At 50.7% G+C, this 23811-nt stretch overlaps 1 protein-coding gene across 1 annotated transcript; it reads right to left on the bottom strand.

Moving 5' to 3' along the window:
• Positions 1–563: 563 nt before the first annotated feature.
• LOC138644367 (uncharacterized) lies at positions 564–6156 on the bottom strand. The gene is made up of 2 exons (XM_069732660.1): positions 5429–6156; positions 564–1741 (listed from the first exon to the last, which is right to left on the bottom strand). Exons 1-2 carry the CDS (start codon positions 6056–6058, stop codon positions 1706–1708), a joined length of 666 nt encoding a protein of 221 aa, XP_069588761.1. The 5' UTR covers positions 6059–6156; the 3' UTR covers positions 564–1705.
• Between the last annotated feature and the right edge of the window lie 17655 nt (positions 6157–23811).

Consider the following 23811-nt stretch of genomic DNA (forward strand, 5'->3'; position numbering starts at 1 on the left):
ACCCGTGTCCAGAGCGGCTCTGGCAACATGCAGATGCTGCCCAGGTATATTAACAAGGGTAGCAAAAAACCCTTAACCAGGCTAACCCTTTCCCTCAGGGTCAAAGACCAACCCTTCCATTAGTCCACCTTCTGGGCGGCGATCTTAAGTCTGCCCTCCCAATTTTGCTGGGGGTAGTCCCCAGGGCCAAATTCGATGCCTAGGATTTTTGCCGATGCCTGGGGCTCTGGAAGAGTGTCCGGGAGACCAAAACTAGGGTCTCCCCCTCCCAGCCAGAGACTCTCACACTTTTCCTGATTAATTCTGGACCCAGAAGCCTCCGAGTAGCGATCAACCTCAGACATGACCCACTCCGCCTCCTCACCCGAGGACACGAAAAGGGAGACGTCATCGGCATACGCTACCACCCTCAGAGTGGCTTCCGTGGCCACCTGGTCCATCCTGACTCCCGCCAACGGCCCACGCTCAATCCTCCTTAAAAGGGGATCTATCGCGAACACGTATAACAGCGGGCTCAATGGACAGCCCTGGCGGACCCCAGACCCAACCTCAGAAGGGCGGCCAGACCAACCATTCACGAGCGGGAAAGTCTCTGCCCCCGCGTACAAGATCTTTAGCCAATTTACAAACCCCCCAGGCAGACCGTACCTCAGAAGGACGGACCAGAGGTACTCGTGGTTAACCCGATCAAAAGCCTTCGCCTGGTCTAAGGACAGCAAGTACCCCTTCCAGTGACCTGCCCTGCCCTGCTCCACTGCCTCTCGGACACCGAGCACAGCACTAAACGTACTGCGGCCTGGAACAGAGCAGTGCTGGGCCCCCGAAAGGAGCCGGGGTGCAAACTTCACCAGCCGTTTGAACAGCACCTTTGCCAGAACCTTCCGGTCCGTATTGAGAAGCGCTATGGGACGCCAATTCTCAATACGGGACGGGTCCTTACCCTTTGACAGGATAATCAGGGCAGACTGCCTCATCGACTGGGAAAGAGCGCCCGAGGAGAGACACTCGTTAAACACCTCAGTCAAGAGAGGGACCAAGGAGTCCCTAAAGGTCTTATAAAACTCGGATGTTAAGCCATCCGGACCTGGCGATTTCTTAGGCCGAAGCCCATCAATGGCCAGTCGCACTTCCTCTTCCCTGATTGGTTCTGTCAAAACGTGAAGCGAGGGGTCATCCCCTGGCTCAGGGACGGCCTCGGCCAGGAAAGCCGACATCACGTTCCGATCCAGATCCCTCTTCCCCAAGAGGTGTGAGTAGAAAGATCTGATCACCTCCAGGATCCCTGATTTGGATCTTTTCAGGGAACCCGTATCGTCGACCAAACCTGTCACCACCTTACAACTCACTGACATCTTACAGTTTCTGTAGGGGTCAGGCGAGCGGTACCTCCCGAAATCCCTCTCAAAAACCAAAGATGTGTGCCTATCGTACTGACACCTCTTGAGTAAAGACTTCACTCTGGAGATCTCCTCACGGTCACCTCCAGCCGAGACGAGATGTTCGAGTTTCCTCCTCAGTTCCTGACACAGGCGGTACCTGCACAGGCTCCTGAGGCTCGAGAGCTGGCGGAAGAAACTCGCAACCCGATCTTTGAACATCTCCCACCACTCTGACTTATCGCTACAGAGATCCAAAAGCGGTACCTGGCTCTGAAGAAAGTCCTCAAAGGATTGTCTTATCTCTGCTTCTTCCAAGAGGGATGAATTCAGCTTCCATAGTCCCCTTCCCATCCGAGGGGTTTCTGAAACATTCAGAGAAAAAGAAATCAGACAGTGATCGGAGAACTCCACCTCAACAACGGACACTGCTGAAGAGATGGCTTCCTCCTTTAAAAAAAACCTGTCTATCCTAGACCTACAATTACCTCTATGAAAGGTGAAACCACAGTGACCTGGGGTGTGCCGGATGTGGACATCCACCAGGCGAGCGTCACTAGCTATGCTATTAAGAGTATTACTATCATAAGCCAGCCGGTCAATGGAGCCTCCCCTATCACGAAGCCTTGTGACAGTGTTAAAGTCACCTCCAAAGACCACCTGCCGACTGGTAAAAAGATAGGGCTTAATCTTCAGGAAGAGACATATACGGTCCCACTTTGACTGCGGACCATAGATGTTAATGAGCCGAAGCTCCTGTCCCCTCATGAAGACGTCTAAGACCAGGCACCTCCCCATTTCTACCTCGATAACTCTCCGGCATTCAACCGATGCAGTCTTAAAAAGGACTGCCACCCCGCTACACGGCTCGGCCACAAGAGACCAGTACGAAGACCCGCACCTCCACTCGCTCTTCGCCTTGCGTATGGCCCCCATATCCGTAAGCCTGGTCTCCTGCAAAAACAAAATTTCAGCCTCAAATCGGGTGAGAAAATCAAAGGCCGCAAATCTAGCCGCATCAGACTTTATACTAGCGACATTAATGGTCGCTAGAGTCAACGGGGTGGGTGCCGCCATCATGAGTGATCGAGTTAGATGGCCTTTTTCTTCACCCCACCCTTTTTCTTAGCCCGCTCGTCTCCGGACGATGAAGCCCCCCCTCTTCTTTTCAGAGAGACAGAGGTATCCATCCCTCCCACCTCTTTCTCATCTCCGGACCCAGGGTCGTCCCCACCTCGCGAGGAAGACACACCCCCCGGAGAAGGGACTCCCCCGCCTCCCAAAGGCCCTCCCGATGTTACCCCCGGAACCTCACCCCGACTCCCGTCTCAGCAGGATCGTCAAGGGCTTGGAACCGGTTGGAGAGAGGGATCAGAGGGGAGTTGGTGGGACCTTCCTTAGGCACCTTGGTCAGGGAAGAAGATTTTCCACCTTTTTTCTTCTTTTTTTTACTTTTGGCACTCTTGGCACTCTTGGTACCCTTGTCACCCATTTCTTTTGGCTGTTCCCCTCCATCCTCATCAAAACTTTCATATTGAGAGGCATCTGAGAGATCAGCCGCTTCCTCATTCTCCACCCGTCTGATCTCCTCATTCACCGCTTCCTCCCCCGGGGCCTCAGTGACATGGGCTGTCGCCTCGGAGGAGGGGGCAGCCATTACCCCAGTTTCCTGAGGCTCCTCCTGCCCCCTGCCCTCCTGACGCCTTGCCTGCCTCCGCTGGTAAGAGGGGCCCCTAGCCCTGCCATTCCTCATCGGCCCCTCAGCTCCTCCCCCGCTACCACCTCCAACCTCTGCAGAAGTTGCACCGCCAGGAACTTCCTCACGGCTCCCCTCCGCCCGGCTGGCCATGGCATTAGAGAAGGAACGAGGGCAGCGGCTGAACGGGTGACCTAGATCACCACACAGGTGACATCGAATGACACCACAGGATGCGGCGAGGTGACCTACCTCGCCACACAAGGCACATTTCTGCACCTTGCAGCCCGCGCTGAAGTGGCGAGGATCACCGCACCTGTGGCATACCTTCGGCTGCCCCTGGTAGAAGACCAGAATCCGATCCCTTCCCAGAAAAGCCGAGGAAGGGATGTGGGTGACAGTGCCCCCTGAACGCTTCAACTTTACCATGAAGGTCCAGCCCCCTGACCAGATACCAAAATCGTCCCGGTTCTTCTTCGGGACCTCCACAACCTCGCCGTACCGACTCAACCAGGTCATTATGTCAACGCCAGAAAGAGACTCATTATATGTTAAAACGGTCACTTTCTTCGGCCCACTTTGGCGAGAAATTGCTTCCACGGCGAAACCTCGCCAGCCGGGCTCCTCTTTTACCAGCTCATAATTCGACCAAAAGAGCTCCAAGCCCTCCGGCCGAACAAAGCTGATATCAAAGGTGGAGGTCCCAAAAGGATGTATCAGAGCAAAGATGTCAATAGCCCTGAAGTCCATCTTCATGAGGAGCTTCACCACATTTGTCCTGGATGGACACGCTTCATCGCCCCTCCAGCGAAGACGAACCACATTTCTCCTGGAGACCCCCTGCCCGGCTGTCGGGAGGGACCACACGGTCTCCCCCCCCCCTTTTCTCTTGGAAGGCAGCTAGACCAAACTTATCTAGCCAGTAGGACAACGCCACCTCTCTTCCCTCTACATTGATCGTCTGCTCCCCTTTTTTGAGGGCCTCCAGGAAACGGCGGCGAAAAGCTTCATTCCCTGGGTCCGGAGATGAGGAAGACCCCTGTGGAACCCCAGCGGCAGCAGCCGCATAACTAATGGCGGCTGCAGGTGAGGGGGACGATGGACCAGCCCCTATATTCCCTGAACCCTGAACCTCACAGTCAACCATCTCCACCTCACTTACCTCAGCCTCACCATTTCCACTAGTAGAAATCACCGCACTGGCACCATTCACACCAACCATACCTCCAGCAGAAACTGCCCCTGACCCTTCACCATTATCACCATCACACACACTATTCACACCACTTGCACCACTTCCATTATTATTTACATTTTTTTTTCTGCTTTCTGCTGGGGTTGTTGCTGTTTGCAGTGCAGCTGCCCCTTTAAGATCAATACTGCAGGGTTTGATTACCACACCCTGCTTTTCAGCAGAGCATGTGCTGGCAGCTGCAGACTGTTGCTCCAGCCTCTCCTGCAGACCATCTCCACGCTCCTGTGTGCACTTCACCGCCGGGTCCCCCACAGATACAGGTGACACACATGCAGAGGACCCCGGCGGTGCGACTTTCTTCGGCGAGGATGCCGTCCGGACCTGCATTACCGCAGCCATTACAGCTGCACCCGAGATGATAACCGGTGCCGGGGTCCCGGATTTTGACCCAGCATCGGATCTGCATGTGGGGGACCCCGACACCACAGCACACACCGCCGATGATGCTGACAGCGCACCGCCAACACTGCGGGGAGCGGTGACCACCGGCAAGGTACCCACAGCCCCTACCCCCCGAGCGTCAGCGGGTGCAGCAGGCGCCAGGCCGTCCCCCGTTTCCACAGAGGATTGGGCCTGGACACCTCCACAGGTTTTATTACTGCCCGCCTCAGGGCCACTCTCCAGACCATGCACACTGTCCGGCTCTGCAGCCGCATGCCCACTCTCGCCCCCTCTGCTACCGCCAGCAGAGACGGCGACCTGCGCCATATGACTTGTACTCTCCCCGCTCCCTCGCACCGGACCCACTGCAGGTCCCGGGCCGGGGTGGGTAGCGGGCTCCACACAGCGGGATCGGGGGGTCCCAGGAAGGGGGACAAACACCAACCTCTCCTCCGATGTTTTCTTCCTTTTTTTCCTTTTCTTTTTCCCCCTCCCGGTTGCCTCGTCCCCGCAGACCTCATCCCCAAACTTCAGGTGGGCATAATTTACTGGGGGCTCTAGCTGACGGATCTGCTGCAATACGAGGCAACCCCCACTGCTGCTGTTCTCGCTGCTGCTATCATCCGCATCACCCCCATCATCCTCTGAAATACTATGGTCTGATGGGAGTGGGACCTGCACTGGATCTATCCCGCTGTGTGTGGCCTGGAGATCACTTACCAAGCCCCCAGGTGGGTACGGTGCCTCCTCCATCTCCTCATGGTCCACCTCCTCCACCTGGGTCGGACGCCGAGACCCCTCTGGCTCCTTTGCAGCAGCCATGTTGTGGAATCGGTCGTCATTCTCCAGCTTTTCCCGGAAGGGCCCGCTGTTGTTTAATATCGCCGCTCTCCGGGCTTCCATGCCCTCAATGCATATCCCCAGGCTGGATATCCTGGCTGTTAGGGCAGACTTCTCTGTGCGGGAGGCTCTGCTTGCAGCTTGCCTCACCTCGTTCATCTCCTCCCGGAGTCTCCTGAGTGTCTTCCCAGCCTCCTCATGCTCGCTGAGGTACGCATGGACGCGGGAGGCATAGCTGTCAACCGTCTCCCGTGCGGCCCTAGTGCCCCAATCCTTCGGCACCGGCGCCGCTGCACCTCTGCGAGTACTCTGCTCACCTCCGGGAGGAGACACCGCAGTGGCCCTCGCCTCAGCCTTAGGGGCTTTGCAGCCCTCCTGGGTCTTCCTGGGCTCCACCATGTACTGGGCCTTGCCGGATCTGGTGACCCTCTTTGCCGGTAGCGATGAGCTCCCACCCCTCGCCGGCCTAGACCGAGGGGTGGGAGACGGGGACTCAGCCCCACAGTCCATCCAATACACCCCTCTCTTTCCTGGGTCAGAGAGGGGGGGGATTCCTGAGTAAAAAACTGGTTACTCTCCTGGAGCACACAAAACAGCACCTTCCTCCACAGACTACAAGCTCCTAGTGGTGACTGTATAAATCTATATGTAGTGAGCTCCCTCTAGTGGTGACTGTATAAATCTGTATGTAGTGAGCTCCCTCTAGTGGTGACTGTATAAATCTGTATGTAGTGAGCTCCCTCTAGTGGTGGCTGTATAAATCTGTATGTAGTGAGCTCCCCCTAGTGATGACTGTATAAATCTATATGTAGTGAGCTCCCTCTAGTGGTGACTGTATAAATCTGTATGTAGTGAGCTCCCTCTAGTGGTGACTGTATAAATCTGTATGTAGTGAGCTCCCTCTAGTGTTGGCTGTATAAATCTGTATGTAGTGAGCTCCCCCTAGTGGTGACTGTATAAATCTATATGTAGTGAGCTCCCTCTAGTGGTGACTGTATAAATCTGTATGTAGTGAGCTCCCTCTAGTGGTGACTGTATAAATCTGTATGTAGTGAGCTCCCTCTAGTGGTGACTGTATACATCTATATGCAGTTGCTGCAGTGCATAAGAGGAGCGGAAACACACGCTGTCCTTCTATTTAAGGCACCTGATGAGGACAGAGGCCTCCTTTTTCTGATCTGTTATAGTCTTATGAAGAACTCTATTTGGGATCAAAAACGTGCGTGCTATGTAAAGTATGACTTTTTTTCATATAATTTAATACATTAAATAAACTATTTGAATTATTCACTTACCGAGAACCCGGCACCAGGTCAGAAATGACTAGTTTTTGCTCTTATTGTATTTTGGCTGCTCCCCTGAGTTTTCCGTTATTTGTTTGGTTTGGTTTGTTTTTTTGTTGTTGTTTTTTCAATCAGCCATTTGGTCGGAGACATATGAGTCTTTTTTCAGTGGTCATTTAGTTCCATAATCATACTATGAAGAGCACCCCCTGGGTAAAGCTCTAAATTAAAAAAAAGGCATACCTGTGGAGTCATATGGAAAATGTAAGAAAAAAAGAGGAAAACTCAGAGAAGCAATAAATATATAGAAATGAAAATGGCAACGTTAAACCTGATGAAGACTCTTTAAGCTTGGATTTCAATCACTCAGATTGTGGAGACGCCTTTTATTGTTTGTGCACATGTGACTTTATTAACAATTCCTTATAGATGTTTGGGGAGATGCAGCTTCGCCCTTCGTACTTCTACATGGCTCATAAGGTGAGCAGATAAAATCCTCCTGTAGCCACATCACAAGGTCGTGACCTTTCTTTCTCTTTATTTTCTCCCTTTGATACAAATTACATTAGTTCACGTCCATTTAATGGATGAGCCGGGATACGGAAAATGCCATTAACATTCCCGGGTTATTTCACACACAGAAAGGGAAGAATAAAAGAGGCGCTCATCTGCACATTAATCTGCGCTTTATAGATTTACCACCTTCCAGCCTCCACTTTATATGGGAATGACAGGTTTAATGTTTAGAAGACGGGAGGAAACAATGTGTCTAATGGAAGTCGTCTTCTTCATGGTTTATCTGCGGCTTCTTCAGTTACTCGGCGGATTGTGCTCAGGTAGACGAGGTCCAACATTCAGGGATTTAATGCTGCTATTGGGGCGCGGAACTTGCACAATGTTCTGGACGAGTTGAAGCAAATAAAACCCGTCCGGTTTTATGTTCCAAACTTTCTGGCAATAATTGCAGAAGTTTCCACATCCAGAGCAAATTCATCTAATCGCACTGTGGCCCCTCCGAAAGGTTCATCAAATAGACTCGACATGGAGGTTCTGAGGCTCAGGTGGATGGAGATGGGCTCCTCCGACCAGATACTGGAGATATTCCCATCCTAGATGGAATCCCACCTACCAGGAAAATGGCGGCCTCATGACCCCGTCCTCATCTACAAGGAGTCAGTAAAGGGGAGATAGCAGATGTCAGTGCCATAACCCCGCAGGCTACAATGTATCGGGTGAGGATTGCACACTTGGCCTGAGCTCAGCTTTAGATTGTAGATTGGGGGTCAGCGGACTCCAATTTTTGGGAAAACAGAGACTACATCCAGAGAGAAATGCCACAGAGATACACACAGAAGTAAACAAGAACAGATGCGAGGAGGCAACTTCACCAACTGGGTGTCTCATATTGGAGAACAGCAAACTGGCGTCCACTGCCCCCAAGAACTGGAGCATCTGAAGAAGACACGTGCACGCTGGTTTATTTCTGTTTTGATTATTTGCAGCTTTGGCTTGGTGATGCCGCTTTTTTCGGGACCCTGATATAGGGGAGGTGGAGATACAGCCATGTGTTGTTGACTGGCTCTATTATATGGACACTATGGCTGGCTCTATTATATGGGCGCTATAGCTGGCTCTATTATATGGGCGCTATTGCTGGCTCTAATATATGGGTACTATAGCTGGCTCTATTATATGGGCGCTATGGCTGGCTCTATTATATGGACACCATGGCTGGCTCTATTATTTGGACACTATGGCTGGCTCTAGTATATGTGCACTATGGCTGGCTCTATTATATGGGCGCTATGGCTGGCTCTCGTATATGTGCACTATGGCTGGCTCTATTATTTGGGCACTATGGCTGGCTCTCGTATATGTGCACTATGGCTGGCTCTATTATTTGGGTGCTATGGCTGGCTCTACTATATGGGGGCTATGGCTTGCTCTATTATATGGACACTATGGCTGGCTCTATTATATGTGCACTATGGCTGGCTCTATTATATGTGCACTATGGCTGGCTCTACTATATGGGCACTATGGCTTGCTCTATTATATGGACACTGTGGCTTGCTCTATTATATGGGCACTATAGCTGGCTCTATTATATGGGCGCTATGGCTGGCTCTATTATTTGGGCACTATGGCTGGCTCTATTATATGGGCACTATAGCTGGCTCTAATATATGGGCACTATAGCTGGCTCTATTATATGGGCGCTATGGCTGGCTCTATTATTTGGGCGCTATGGCTGGCTCTAGTATATGTGCACTATGGCTGGCTCTATTATATGGGCACTATAGCTGGCTCTAATATATGGGCACTATAGCTGGCTCTATTATATGGGCGCTATGGCTGGCTCTATTATATGGGCACTATGGCTGGCTCTATTATATGGGCACTATGGCTAGCTCTATTATATGGGCACTATGGCTGGCTCTATTATTTGGGTGCTATGGCTGGCTCTACTATATGGGCGCTATGGCTTGCTCTATTATATGGACACTATGGCTGGCTCTATTATATGGGCGCTATGGCTGGCTCTATTATTTGGGCACTATGGCTGGCTCTCGTATATGTGCACTATGGCTGGCTCTATTATATGGGTACTATGGCTGGCTCTATTATATGTGCACTATGGCTGGCTCTATTATTTGGGCACTATGGCTGGCTCTATTATTTGGGCACTATGGCTGGCTCTATTATATGGGTACTATGGCTGGCTCTATTATATGGGCGCTATGGCTGGCTCTATTATATGGGCACTATGGCTGGCTCTATTATTTGGGCACTATGGCTGGCTCTATTATTTGGGCACTATGGCTGGCTCTATTATACTAGATTGTGGCCCGATTCTAACGCATCGGGTATTCTAGAATATGCATGTCCCCGTAGTATATGGACAATGATGATTCCAGAATTCGCGGCAGATTGTGCCAGTCACTGATTGGTCGAGGCAACCTTTATGACATCATAGTCGCCATGGCAACCATTATGACATCTACGTCGATACTGTGCCCGTCGCCTCGACCAATCAGCGACGGGCACAGTATCGACGTAGAAATCCCGCATCTCTGATTGGTCGAGGCTGCCAGGCCTCGACCAATCAGAGACGCGGGATGTCTACGTCCTTTATGACATCGTCGCTGTGCCCGTCGCTGATTGGTCGAGGCATCGGGTATTCTAGAATATGCATGTCCCCGTAGTATATGGACAATGATGATTCCAGAATTCGCGGCAGACTGTGCACATCGCTGATTGGTCGAGGCAACCTTTATGACATCATCATCGCCATGGCAACCATTATGACATCTACGTCGATACTGTGCCCGTCGCTGAATCAGAAACATGGGATTTCTACGTCCTTTATGACATCACCGTCACTGTGCCCGTTGCTGATTGGTCGAGGCCTGGCGGCCTCTAGCAATCAGAGACGCGGGATGTCTACGTCCTTTATGACATCATCGTCGCTGTGCCCGTTGCTGATTGGCCTGGCGGCCTCGACCAATCAGAGATGCGGGATTTCCAGGACAGACAGACAGACAGACAGAAAGACAGACAGACAGAAAAACCTTTAGACAATTATGCATGTCCCCGTAGTATATGGACAATGATGATTCCAGAATTCGCGGCAGACTGTGCCCGTCGCTGATTGGTCGAGGCAACCTTTATGACATCATCGTCGCCATGGCAACCATTATGACATCTACATCGATACTGTGCCCGTCGCTGAATCAGAGACGCGGGATATCTACGTCCTTTATGACATCATCGTCGCTGTGCCCGTCGCTGATTGGTCGAGGCCTGGCGGCCTCGACCAATCAGAGACGCGGGATTTCCAGGACAGACAGACAGAAAGACAGACAGACAGAAGGACAGACAGACGGAAAAACCCTTAGACAATTATATATATAGATGGGCACTATGGCTGGCTCTATTATATGGGCACTACGGCTGGCTCTATTATTTGGGCACTATGGCTGGCTCTATTATATGGACACTATGGCTGGCTCTATTATTTGGGCACTATGGCTGGCTCTATTATATGGGCACTATGGCTGGCTCTATTATTTGGGCACTATGGCTGGCTCTATTATTTGGGCACTATGGCTGGCTCTATTATTTGGGCACTATGGCTGGCTCTATTATATGGACACTATGGCTGGCTCTATTATATAGACGCTATGGCTGGCTCTATTATATAGACGCTATGGCTGGCTCTATTATATAGACGCTATGGCTGGCTCTATTATATAGACGCTGCAGCTATGGCTGGCTTTATTATTTGGGCACTATATCTGGCTTTATTGTATGGACGCTATGGCTGGCTCTGTTATTTGGGCAATGTGGCTGGCATCCTATACGACGGCTGTTATGGGGCACAATAACAGGAATTACATCGTACGGACGCCAAGTTCAGATTTGCCTTATACATTTTTTCTGCCTCTAATTTTGGGGAGGCGCGGTGCCCAACTTTGAGTTGTGCTCCTGATGGGCGCTCCTGTATTTCAGCAGACAGATGCCCATGACATTGGCTGGAGGCCTGTCTCTGGATCACCACGTTTTCTATATAATTAGGGTGGTGATATCACGGCCGCTCGTCTGCTCCATGCTGCAGCCAATTTACATGATATCACGGCCGCTCGTCTCCTCCATGCTGCAGCCAATTTACCTCTTTACGTTTTTGCTTTGCTTTTTACAGGCGACTTGAGTTCCAAGTTTTGGTGCCATAAGAGGAACGAGAACAGAGAACATTCAGCATCTTGGGTTAATCTTAATGATAGAAAATGATCCGCTCGTTATTTCATCCCAGACCCCAGCACGACCACAGTTTATGCAATCAGCGGCTCGGGTCGGGCTGAAAAGAAGAAGCTGTTCTCATGGCTGGATCCTTCTACTTTGTACAAGTCTTTATTATTCCGCATTCTGTTCAATTTCCATGCAAAGAATCAGAAGTGAATTATGAGACAGTTTCTTCCTGTATAAAAATAATTAAGCTTCATAATTCCAGGGGCTCCCAGCTACAACGGCACAAAGAATGGCGGGAAGGTAACACCCAGGGGCGGACATATCATTGGTCCAACCAGGGGCCCAAGAGGTGAGGGGGCCACTAGTTCCTTTAAAGCAGGTGGAATTGTGCATTATAAGGAGCTCTCAGACTGCACAGGGCCCATTACTGTTGGCACAGGGGCCCCTTCTGTCAATGCCCACCAATGCAGCAGCCGCTATACAATGCACACTTACCAGCAGAGGTGGAAATGGCAGCAACCACCACACATTGCATCTTATTCTTTACCTGCAAGATGGCGAAAAGAGAACTGCGGGGATAGATTGATGCAATTACGTGTATGATGCTGATGCCTCCATACGCAAACATACGACATACTGTGACCAGTCTAAAATATAAGAAGTCACAAAAGGAGACAAACGTGAACAAGCAACTGGAGAAATACTGAAAATGGACAAAGATATTTCCAGGGTAGACGACGATGTTTCACTTCCATTCATGTTAGATGGTCGGCCGGGTCCAGCACTCGTCGGATGTGTATGTGGGACTTCACTATCCCAAGGAACAGAACAACCAGCAATAGAGAAGAAAAACAGCCGGAAGAGACTCAAAGAGAAGTCAGGACCTTCTGAGAAACTCTGGAGACATGGTGACCAGAAAGTGAAGAGGGTTAACCGTAACCTTAACACTGAAAAGGCTTGTCTGCCATTATAGAAGAGGATCTGTTCTGATAACGAGCGCCACTTGTGTCCATTGGGTGCATTTGCTGTTATTGTGGTTAGAATACCAGACAAAGCCCATAGACTAGAGTGGCGCCATTCCCGAAATAGGTAAATCCCAAAAAAGTATCAGCTGCTATCCATGATACAAATTCACCAGTGTGTCCAGGGCGGAGGAGTTTCTATGACCGAAATGTAAAGTATCAGTGCAATCTGCTAACTTGTGTTCATCTGTCGCACCTGACTCTGGTAAATGGAGTTCAGTAATGGCGCCTCTGGGTCTGTGACTGGAATTTTGTACAATTTCTGTATTTCATAGCAAAGTACAAAGGTGTGGATCTTCCATAGCAGCTTCAGGTGTCAGACATGTGAGACAGTGACCTGTTATTTCAGGCAATGTACAAGTAACATTTCTCTGAACGCAACACATATTGTACAGTGCCGAGCAATCAGTCAGCGACCAATGACAGCAATCAGTCAGCGACTAATGACAGTCAGTCAGCGACTAATGACAGTCCATCTTCACCCTCCGTGTGAATCTTCACCACTTACAATCATGTCAAATCCATAATGATAATAATTAGCAACAGATAAAAGGATCAGATTGGTTTCTTGAAAAACAAACAATTTAGAATGCTTTTTTTTCTCCATTTCTGACATTAAATCCTGAAACTTTGTAACTGGAAAGCATCAATATTCCATCAGCATCCATCCAAAAGCAGAACATTTAATAAAGAGAGTGGCGCGGCCGCGGTGCAAATGCCAAACGCTCCTCAGTCATTACCCATCGCTCAATACTGTGCGGTCAATAAATGGTTACAACGTAGCTTCCAGGATCGGTTCAGCCATTTACAGGTCCCGCTCCCACCCCACGCCCGTGATCAGTGTCGCTCCTAGGAGGTGGGAATGCTCCCTACAGACACATTCACAGTCGGCAGCAGTAAGTCTGACCGCTGCGTTATTTTTTAGTGACATCTCCTTTGGATCCTTACGCTACTTTGCTGCAGGCTGTGAAAAGCTCCAAGAGCCTGTAGAAGGGTACCACAATCTAGAACGTCACTCCTTAAGGGGGTCTTCCCACAGGGAAAGTGATGGCATATGCTTAGGTTATAGAAAAACCAAGTCTGACCAGCACTTCCTGACAGAATAAAGCAAATGTGAACAGGTGCAAGCGGCAGTGACTGCAATATATACAAAGCAGAGATGGCCGCAGCCACTGTGTGAGCTAATGTCTGCAAACATCGACTATATCACATGGAAACTGCATTACTGCTATATAGAATATACTTATAAAATGAAGGTATTGAGGGCACAACATGGGAGCCCACCAGCCACAACATAGGAGCCCATCAGCCACAACATGTGAGCCCACCAGCCACAACAAGGCGACCTTTGCATGATGAAACCTTAAGCTTTTCTATCAGACTGTGTCTCTTTATGCCTCCCAACACTATTACTTCACTGGGATTTGCTACATTGTTACTGTATATCTCCTGACATTGTCGCTGTATATCTCCTAACATTGCCATCTCTGCTACATTGCTGGGCTCTGTTATAATATCACTGTGTCTCCTGATGAATCCTGCTCTACTACATTACTGGGCTCTGCTACATTGTCATTGTTTGCCTGGAACATTGATGGGATCTGCTGCACCGTCACTATGGGACTCCGGACATAACCATCACTGCTACATTACTGGGCTCTGCTATATTGTCACTGGTGACCTCCTCACAAACTCTGCTTAATTTCTCACCCATCGTCTAGAATTTCACAAGTTTTTTGAGACTTTCACTCTTCCCACTCCTTTTGTCTAATTCATTCCCATGTGTGAGGTTGGGGCCATCTTTGTAAAGACCCCCCAATAATTGACCCCTGTGTGGTGTCCGCTATGAGCAGCACAATCCCAGGATCTGCAGAATTCGAGGACTCCCGCCCCTGATTTGCAGGCAGTCGGCATCGTCCTCCGAGGAGCCGCACAATCTCATGTAAATGTGTGCACAGTTCTGTGACGGAGCCTCATTATCCATCCTACAGGTCCTGCACTTACACTGCGCCGACGAGAGGAGACGATGGATGGAGGGAAGACATGCTGTGAAAATTCATGAGCTCCGAGACCACCTAGTGTAAAACAATTCCACAATTCAGTTAAACTGCTCAGAACTGAATCCGTCATAAATCTTTATGGTTTCTGCACTGTAGATAAAGGTGTTGAAGATAATTAGGATGCGAGGGGTATGGCCTGGGGGTCATTGTTTGCTGGAGAGGGGCACGGCCTGGGGGTCATTGTTTGCTGGAGAGGGGCACGGCCTGGGGGTCACTGTTCGCTGGAAAGGGACACAGCCTGGGGGTCATTGTTCGCTGGAGAGGGACACTGCCTGGGATTCACTGTTTTCTGGAGAGGGGCAGTGCCTGGGGGTCACTGTTCGCTGGAAAGGGACACAGCCTGGGGTCATTGTTCGCTGGAGAGGGACACTGCCTGGGGTTCACTGTTTTCTGGAGAGGGGCACGGCCTGGGGTCATTGTTCGCTGGAGAGGGGCACGGCCTGGGGTCATTGTTCGCTGGAGAGGGGCACGGCCTGGGGTCATTGTTCGCTGGAGAGGGGCACGGCCTGGGGTCATTGTTCGCTGGAGAGGGGCACGGCCTGGGGTCATTGTTCTCTGGAGAGGGGCACTGCCTGGGGGTCATTGTTTGCTGGAGAGGGTCACGGCCTGGGGTCATTAATAATAATAATCTTTATTTATATAGCGCCAACATATTCCGCAGCGCTTTACAGTTTAACAGTTTCAAACACAACAGTCATAAGTAACAACGTTAACAATACAATAATTAAAGCAAAATAAGACGACCCTGCTCGTGAGAGCTTACAATCTACAATGAGGTGGGGGAGATACAAAGCACAGGTGTGCATTTACAATGATGTATTTACAATCATGGTCCGGCCATCTTCAGGGGGTGGGGGATAGATGGAGATAGTGAATGGGCTACACACACACAAACATAAAATGACTTTGATTAATGAACGTTGTAGGCCGCTCTGAACAAATGTGTTTTGAGCGAGCGCCTAAAACTATGCAAATTATGGATGGTCCTAATATCTTGGGGTAGAGCATTCCAGAGGATTGGCGCAGCGCGGGGGAAGTCTTGGAGTCGGGAGTGGGAGGTACGGATTAGTGCAGAGGTTAGTCGAAAGTCATTTGCAGAGCGCAGCGGTCGGCTAGGCCGATAGACAGAAATGAGGGAGGAGATGTAAGGGGGTGCCGCACTGTGCAGAGCTTTGTGGGTGAGAACAAGTACCACGAATTGTATCCTGTAATGAATGGGCAGCCAGTGTAACAACTGGCGAAGAGCGGACGAGTCCGAGTAACGATTAACCAGATGGACGACCCTGGCTGCTGCATTAAGGATCGACTGGAGAGGGGAAAGTCGAGTGAGGGAGAGGCCAATTAATAGAGCGTTACAGTAGTCCAGGCGGGAGTGGATGAGGGCGACAGTGAGGGGTTTTAGCTGTCTCCATGGTGAGAAAAGGGCGGATTCTAGAGATGTTCTTTAGGTGTAAGCGGCACGAGCGGGCAAGAGATTGTATATGGGAGGTGAAGGAGAGATCAGAGTCAAACATAACACCCAGACAGCGCACCTGCTGCCGGGGTGTTATTATGGTGCCACCCACAGAGAGGGAAATGTCAGATTTAGGGAGGTTAGTAGATGGTGGGAGCAGAAGAAGTTCAGTTTTGGAGAGGTTGAATTTCAGATAGAGAGCGGACATGATGTTGGAGATTGCGGACAGTCAGTGGCGTTCTGTAGTACAGCGGGGGTAAGGTCAGGGGATGACGTGTATAGTTGTATGTCATCAGCGTAAAGATGGTACTGAAAGCCAAATCTGCTGATGGTCTGTCCAATTGGGGCCGTGTAGAGAGAGAACAGAAGGGGGCCAAGGACGGAGCCCTGAGGTACCCCAACAGTGAGAGGAAGAGGAGATGAAGTGGAGCTAGAGAACAGAACACTGAAGGAGCGGTCAGAAAGATAGGACGAGAACCAGGAGAGAGCAGTGTCCTTAATGCCTAGTGACTGGAGCCTAGAGAGAAGGAGAGGGTGGTCAACAGTGTCAAAAGCTGCAGAAAGGTCGAGAAGAATGAGCAGAGAGTGGTCACCATTACGTTTTGCTGTCAGAAGGTCATTGGTCACTTTGATGAGTGCAGTTTCTGTCGAATGTAGGGGGCGGAAACCGGACTGTGAAGGGTCTAGGAGGGAGTGAGTGGAGAGGTAACGGGTATGGCGGGAGTATATCAGGCGCTCCAAGAGTTTAGAGATGAAGGGGAGATTGGAGACCGGCAGGGCCGGCTCCAGGTTTTCGAGGACCCCGGGCGAAAGAGTCTCAGTGGGCCCCCCCCTTTAACACATACCCCGATTTATGATGCACAGATACGGCAGAGAAATGTATAGTACAATGCCAGATTTCACTTCTTACATGAGTGACAGCTATTGTAGATTCTGCAGTGTATATATACAGGAGGAAAGGTGCTGTGCAGTGTATATATACAGGAGAGGTGCTGTGCAGTGTATATATACAGGAGGAAAGGTGCTGTGCAGTGTATATATACAGGAGAGGTGCTGTGCAGTGTATATATACAGGAGGAAAGGTGCTGTGCAGTGTATATATACAGGAGAGGTGCTTTTCTGTTTTGAGTTTTTCTATGAAACAAAGACTTTTCTACATAAACAACGTTGTTTGGTTTTGCGGCCCCAACAGATCCGTGCTACAAAGTAACAGGTGGCTCGGGCATTAATGAGGGACCTGATGCTGAATCCTTTCCACAAACCCTAATGACCCAATTAGTGCCCCGTCATTAGAAGCTCATTAAACGCCTCCCTGTCCCGAGCAGTCATGTACAGTATGGGGGGATCCTGCAGCCCACCCCCTGACTGCTCCATACCATACACTGCCCTCTGTCGCTCTCACTATTATCCTGTGCATTTCTCTGTCATCGTTACCCCATGTTATACTTGTCACCCCCCACTACAGAGTAGCAGGGCAGCCAATGTCACCCCCTCCCGGACCCTAATGGCAGCAGGAAATGTCTGCTCCTCTATTGGGTTGGAACCTGATTTAATCAAGGAATAATGTGGATTTGTTGCCGGTGGCTACAGGGGAAGGGTTAAGTGATGCCATGTCCTTGGTGGGAGCAGTGGCAGCTGCTGGGACCTGGACAGAGACAACCAATGTTGCTGTGACTGCACAGTGTGATGTGGAGGAGAGAAGCTGAGACTCCGGAGCAGAAATCACCCACATGCCAGCACTGGGCAGAGTCCCTCCAGTCACCAGCCTGGGGCCACGGGGCCCCAATGTACAGCCCACAGCTCAGTTTTATCCATGGCAGCAGCTCCCCTTCCTCCTGGCATCTGGTTAACCCCATTTATGCGGGTCAGATTGTTATCTTTAAGGTTCAGCAATAACCTTCATACAGATGGGAAGGGGTTAAGCTTCTTCCTACCCCACTGGTGCAGGTTTGGTGCAGCATGCATGTATTCTGGGTGAGCTGGGTGGCTGCAGGCTGCACCCCACCAGCTGCTCCTCCAGACATCACCCACATTTTTAGGCAGCGGAGACAGACAGCAGCAGACTGAGCCACAACTGCAACCACTGCTGGATACCTTTGCACTCAATGGGGCATGGGTAGGACGGAGCTCCTCGGAATCTGCCTGATAAGTTCAGCACTGTCTGCAGCCACCCAGGGGGGAGAGCAGAGAACGTGCTCTCTCCGCCCACAATGTCACGCTGGCTGCCTTCTGTTAACCCCTATGTGTGCCTGCCTGGCTGCACTGACTGAGTGAGAAGATGCTTGTGTCAGAGCTGGCACATAGGGGTTAAGAGAACGCAGCCAGCAGTGACTTTGTGGGGGGGGAGAGCATGTTATCTCCTGCTCTGCTCTCCCAGCTGTATCTATGACAGCATGAGTGGGCCCCCCCCTCTCCCCAGGGCCCCGGCATTTGCCCGCTGTGCCGGGTGCTGACGCCGGCCCTGGAGACCGGTCTGTAGTTGTTTGTGCAGGATGGGTCGAGGGTGGGTTTCTTTAGTAATGGAGTAATGTTAGAGTGTTTGAAGGAGGAGGGGAAAATGCCAGAGGAGAGGGAGAGATCAAAGATTGTAGTTAGGTGACTTGTGACAACTGGAGAGAGAGACTGGAGGAGATGTGAGGAAATGGGGTCGGTAGTGCATGTAGTCGGACGAGAAGAGGAGAGGAGCTTGGAGACTTCATCTTCTGTGATGGGATCGAATGTGGAGAGTGAGCCAGGGGCAATGAGGGGAGGGATGGGAGTCACTGAACTTAGTTGTTGGGAGCGGATTTCCTGACGGATATTGTCTATTTTCTCTATAAAGTGGGAGGCCAGGTCACCAGCACAAATATCTGTGATAGGGGCTTGTGCTTTTGGCCTGAGGAGGGAGTGAAAGGTGTCAAAAAGTTTTTTGGGGTTGTTGGATAGTGAGGAGATCAGAGTGGTAAAGTAGGTCTGTTTAGCGAAGTGAAGGGCAAAGTTATAGGTCCTTAACATAAATTTGAAGTGTATGAAGTCTTCTGGTGTGCGTGTTTTCCTCCATAAGCGTTCAGCACTCCTAGAGCATCGCTGGAGAAATCGGGTTTGCGATGTGAGCCAGGGCTGTTTTATTCTGTGTTTGGAGGTTCTGAGGGTGAGGGGAGCTACTTGGTCAAGGGTGCTTCTAAGGGTACCGTCACACTATACGATTTACCTACGATCACGACCAGCGATATGACCTGGCCGTGATCGTAGGTAAATCGTAGTGTGGTCGCTGGGGAGCTGTCACACAGACAGCTCTCCAGCGATCAACGATGCCGAGGTCCCTGGGTAACCAGGGTAAACATCGGGTAACTAAGCGCAGGACCGCGCTTAGTTACCCGATGTTTACCCTGGTTACAAGCGTTAAACTAAAAAAAAACAAACAGCACATACTTACATTCTGGTGTCCGTCAGGTCCCTTGCCGTCTGCTTCCCGCACTCAGTGACTGCCGGCCGTAAAGTGAAAGTGAAAGCACAGCCGCTGTGCTCTGCTTTCACTTTACGGCCGGCAGTCACAGTGCGGGAAGCAGAGACGGCAAGGGACCTGACGGACACCAGAATGTAAGTATGTGCTGTTTGTTTTTTTTAGTTTAACGCTTGTAACCAGGGTAAACATCGGGTAACTAAGCGCGGTCCTGCGCTTAGTTACCCGATGTTTACCCTGGTTACAAGCGAACGCATCGCTGGATCGCATCCCTAGATCGCTAGATCGGCGTCACACACACCGATCTAGCGATGACAGCGGGAGATCCAGCGATGAAAGAAAGTTCTAAACGATCTGCTACGACGTACGATTCTCAGCAGGATCCCTGATCGCTGCTGCGTGTCAGACACAGCGATATCGTAACGATATCGCTGGAACATCACGAATCGTACCGTCGTAGCGATCGAAATGTTATAGTGTGACGGTACCCTAAGAGTGTCATTGAAGTGATGTACAGCCAGATTAGGACAGGAAAAGGAAGAGATTGGGGACAATGATAAGCGTAGGGAGTCTGAAAGTGTAAGAGGGTTAATGGCTTGTAGATTTCTGACTGAATGGTGTGTAGGAGGGTGCTGGGGTGAGGGAGGAGTTGTGAGTGTGAAGGAGAGAATGTTGTGGTCAGAGAGGGGAAGCAATGAGGGTCATTGTTCGCTGGAGAGGGGCACGGCCTGGGGTCATTGTTCGCTGGAGAGGGGCACGGCCTGGGGTCATTGTTCGCTGGAGAGGGGCACGGCCTGGGGGTCATTGTTCACTGGAGAGAAGTGTCACCACCGTCTCAACCTACCAGCAGAAGGAACTGATCATTAAATGATGGCATGAAGAGCGCAGATCACGTGATCCTGCTATCTAAGGCAACTTTGTAACAAGTCGCTGATTAAATATCCTTCTGTCTGATGATTATAGGGTCATTCCACTCATTAATCGCCCCGAGGACATGAACATATTAGTAAGTGTATCAGACGTACAATCTGCTCCATTATGCACCTACTTATAATATTCACCCTTCATTATTATTATTATTATTATTTATTATTATAGCGCCATTTATTCCATGGCGCTTTACATGTGAGGAGGGGTATACATAATAAAAACAAGCACAATAATCTTGAACAATACAAGTCACAACTGGTACAGGAGGAGAGAGGACCCTGCCCGCGAGGGCTCACAATCTACAAGGGATGGGTGAGAATACAGGAGGAGAGAGGACCCTGCCCGCGAGGGCTCACAATCTACAAGGGATGGGTGAGGATACAGGAGGAGAGAGGACCCTGCCCGCGAGGGCTCACAATCTACAAGGGATGGGTGAGGATACAGGAGGAGAGAGGACCCTGCCCGCGAGGGCTCACAATCTACAAGGGATGGGGAGAATACAGGAGGAGAGAGGACCCTGCCCGCGAGGGCTCACAATCTACAAGGGATGGGTGAGGATACAGGAGGAGAGAGGACCCTGCCCGCGAGGGCTCACAATCTACAAGGGATGGGGAGAATACAGGAGGAGAGAGGACCCTGCCCGCGATGGCTCACAATCTACAAGGGATGGGTGAGGATACAGGAGGAGAGAGGACCCTGCCCGCGAGGGCTGACAATCTACAAGGCATGGGTGAGGATACAGGAGGAGAGAGGACCCTGCCCGCGAGGGCTCACAATCTACAAGGGATGGGTGAGGATACAGGAGGAGTGAGGACCCTGCCCGCGAGGGCTCACAATCTACAAGGGATGGGTGAGGATACAGTAGGTGAGGACCCTGCCCGCGAGGGCTCACAATCTACAAGGGATGGGTGAGGATACAGGAGAGAGGACCCTGCCCGCGAGGGCTCACAATCTACAAGGGATGGGTGAGGATACAGGAGGAGAGCGGACCCTGCCCGCGAGGGCTCACAATCTACAAGGGATGGGTGAGGATACAGGAGGAGAGAGGACCCTGCCCGCGAGGGCTCACAATCTACAAGGGATGGGTGAGGATACAGGAGGAGAGAGGACCCTGCCCGCGAGGGCTCACAATCTACAAGGGATGGGTGAGGATACAGGAGGAGAGAGCACCCTGCCCGCGAGGGCTCACAATCTACAAGGGATGGGTGAGGATACAGGAGGAGAGAGGACCCTGCCCGCGAGGGCTCACAATCTACAAGGGATGGGTGAGGATACAGGAGGAGAGAGGACCCTGCCCACGAGGGCTCACAATCTACAAGGGATTGGTGAGGATACAGGAGGAGAGAGGACCCTGCCCGCGAGGGCTCACAATCTACAAGGGATGGGTGAGGATACAGTAGGTGAGGACCCTGCCCGCGAGGGCTCACAATCTACAAGGGATGGGTGAGAATACAGTAGGTGAGGGTAGAGATGGTCATGCAGCGGTTTGGTTGATCGGTGGTTACTGCAGGTTGTAGGCTTGTCGGAAGAGGTGGGTCTTCAGGTTCTTTTTGAAGGTTTCGATGGTAGGCGAGAGTCTGATGTGTTGTGGTAGAGAATTCCAGAGTAGGGGGGATGCACGAGAGAAATCTTGTATGCGATTGTGCGAAGAGGAGATAATAGGGGAGTAGAGGAGGAGATCTTGTGAGGATCGGAGGTTGCGTGCAGGTAAGTACCGGGAGACGAGGTCACAGATGTATGGAGGAGACAGGTTGTGGATGGCTTTGTATGTCATGGTTAGGCTTTTGTACTGGAGTCTCTGGGCAATGGGGAGCCACAGTGAAGGGATTGACAGAGGGGAGAGGCCGGGGAATAGCGGGGGGACAGGTGGATTAGTCGGGCAGCAGAGTTTAGAATAGATTGGAGGGGTGCAAGAGTGTTAGAGGGGAGGCCACAGAGCAGGAGGTTACAGTAGTCAAGGCGGGAGATGATGAGGGCATGGACTAGGGTCTTTGCAGATTCTTGGTTTAGGAATGTGCGGATCCGTGAAATATTTTTGAGTTGGAGGCGGCAGGAAGTGGAAAGGGTTTGGATATGTGGTTTAAAGGAGAGATCAGTGTCAAGGATTACCCCAAGACAGCGGGCTTGTGGGACTGGGGAGAGCGGGCAGCCGTTTACTGTAATGGATAGGTTCGTTGGGGAGGTCGTGTGAGATGGGGAAAGATGATGAATTCTGTTTTGTCCATGTTAAGTTTTAGAAATCTAGTGGAGAAGAAGGATGAAATAGCAGACAGACATTGAGGGATTCTGGTTAGTAGGGAGGTGATATCTGGTCCAGAGATGTAGATCTGTGTGTCGTCATGTCTTCGTGTCTTCATGTGCTGCTCTTATTGGTCAAACAGTTTAGGGGGTTGTCCAGGATAAAAAGAACTGTCCAGGATTAGAAAAACATAGAAAGAAACAATTCCCTCCCTGACCATGGGTTGTGTTGTGTCTGATTTTGGAACTATTTTTGGCCATCATTTTTTTGAACATTATTGATATGGAGCTAAAAGGGTTAATTTGAGGGGGCACTGTATGGGATCCTTACAGGGGGCACTGTGTGGGATACTTACAGGGGGCACTGTATGGGATACTTGCAGGGGCACTGTATTGGATACTTAGAGGGGGCACTGTATGGGATCCTTACAGGGGTACTGTATGGGATACTTACAGGGGGTACTGTATGGGATACTTACAGGGGGCACTGTATGGGATACTTAGAGGGGGCACTGTATGGGATACTCACAGGGGGCACTGTATGGGATACTTACAGGGGTACTGTGTGGGATACTTACAGGGGTACTGTGTGGGATACTTACAGGGGTACTGTATGGTATACTTAGAGGGGGCACTGTATGGGATACTTACAGGGGGCACTGTATGGGATACTTACAAGGGGCACTGTGTGGGATACTTACAGGGGCCACTGTATGGGATACTTACAGGGGTACTGTATGGGATACTTAGAGGGGGCACTGTGTGGGATACTTAGAGGGGGTACTGCATGGGAACCTAGAGATAACACAGTATGGGATATTTAGAGGGGTACTGTGGGATACTTACAGGGGTACTGTATGGAATACTTAGAGGGGTACTGTGGGATATTTACAGGGGTACTGTATGGGATACTTAGAGGGGCCACTGCATGGAAATCTAGAGATAACACTGTGCGGGATACTTAGAAGGGGACACTGAATGGGAACTTAGAGGTAACACTGTATGGGATAGTTAGAAAGGTCACAGTATGGATACTTAGAGGGGCTTAGGGGGATATTCTGGGCTTAGAGGACATCCGCTGTAGCA

This window comes from Ranitomeya imitator, chromosome 7 (assembly GCF_032444005.1).
Source record: "Ranitomeya imitator isolate aRanImi1 chromosome 7, aRanImi1.pri, whole genome shotgun sequence".
Taxonomy (NCBI): Eukaryota; Metazoa; Chordata; class Amphibia; order Anura; family Dendrobatidae; genus Ranitomeya; species Ranitomeya imitator.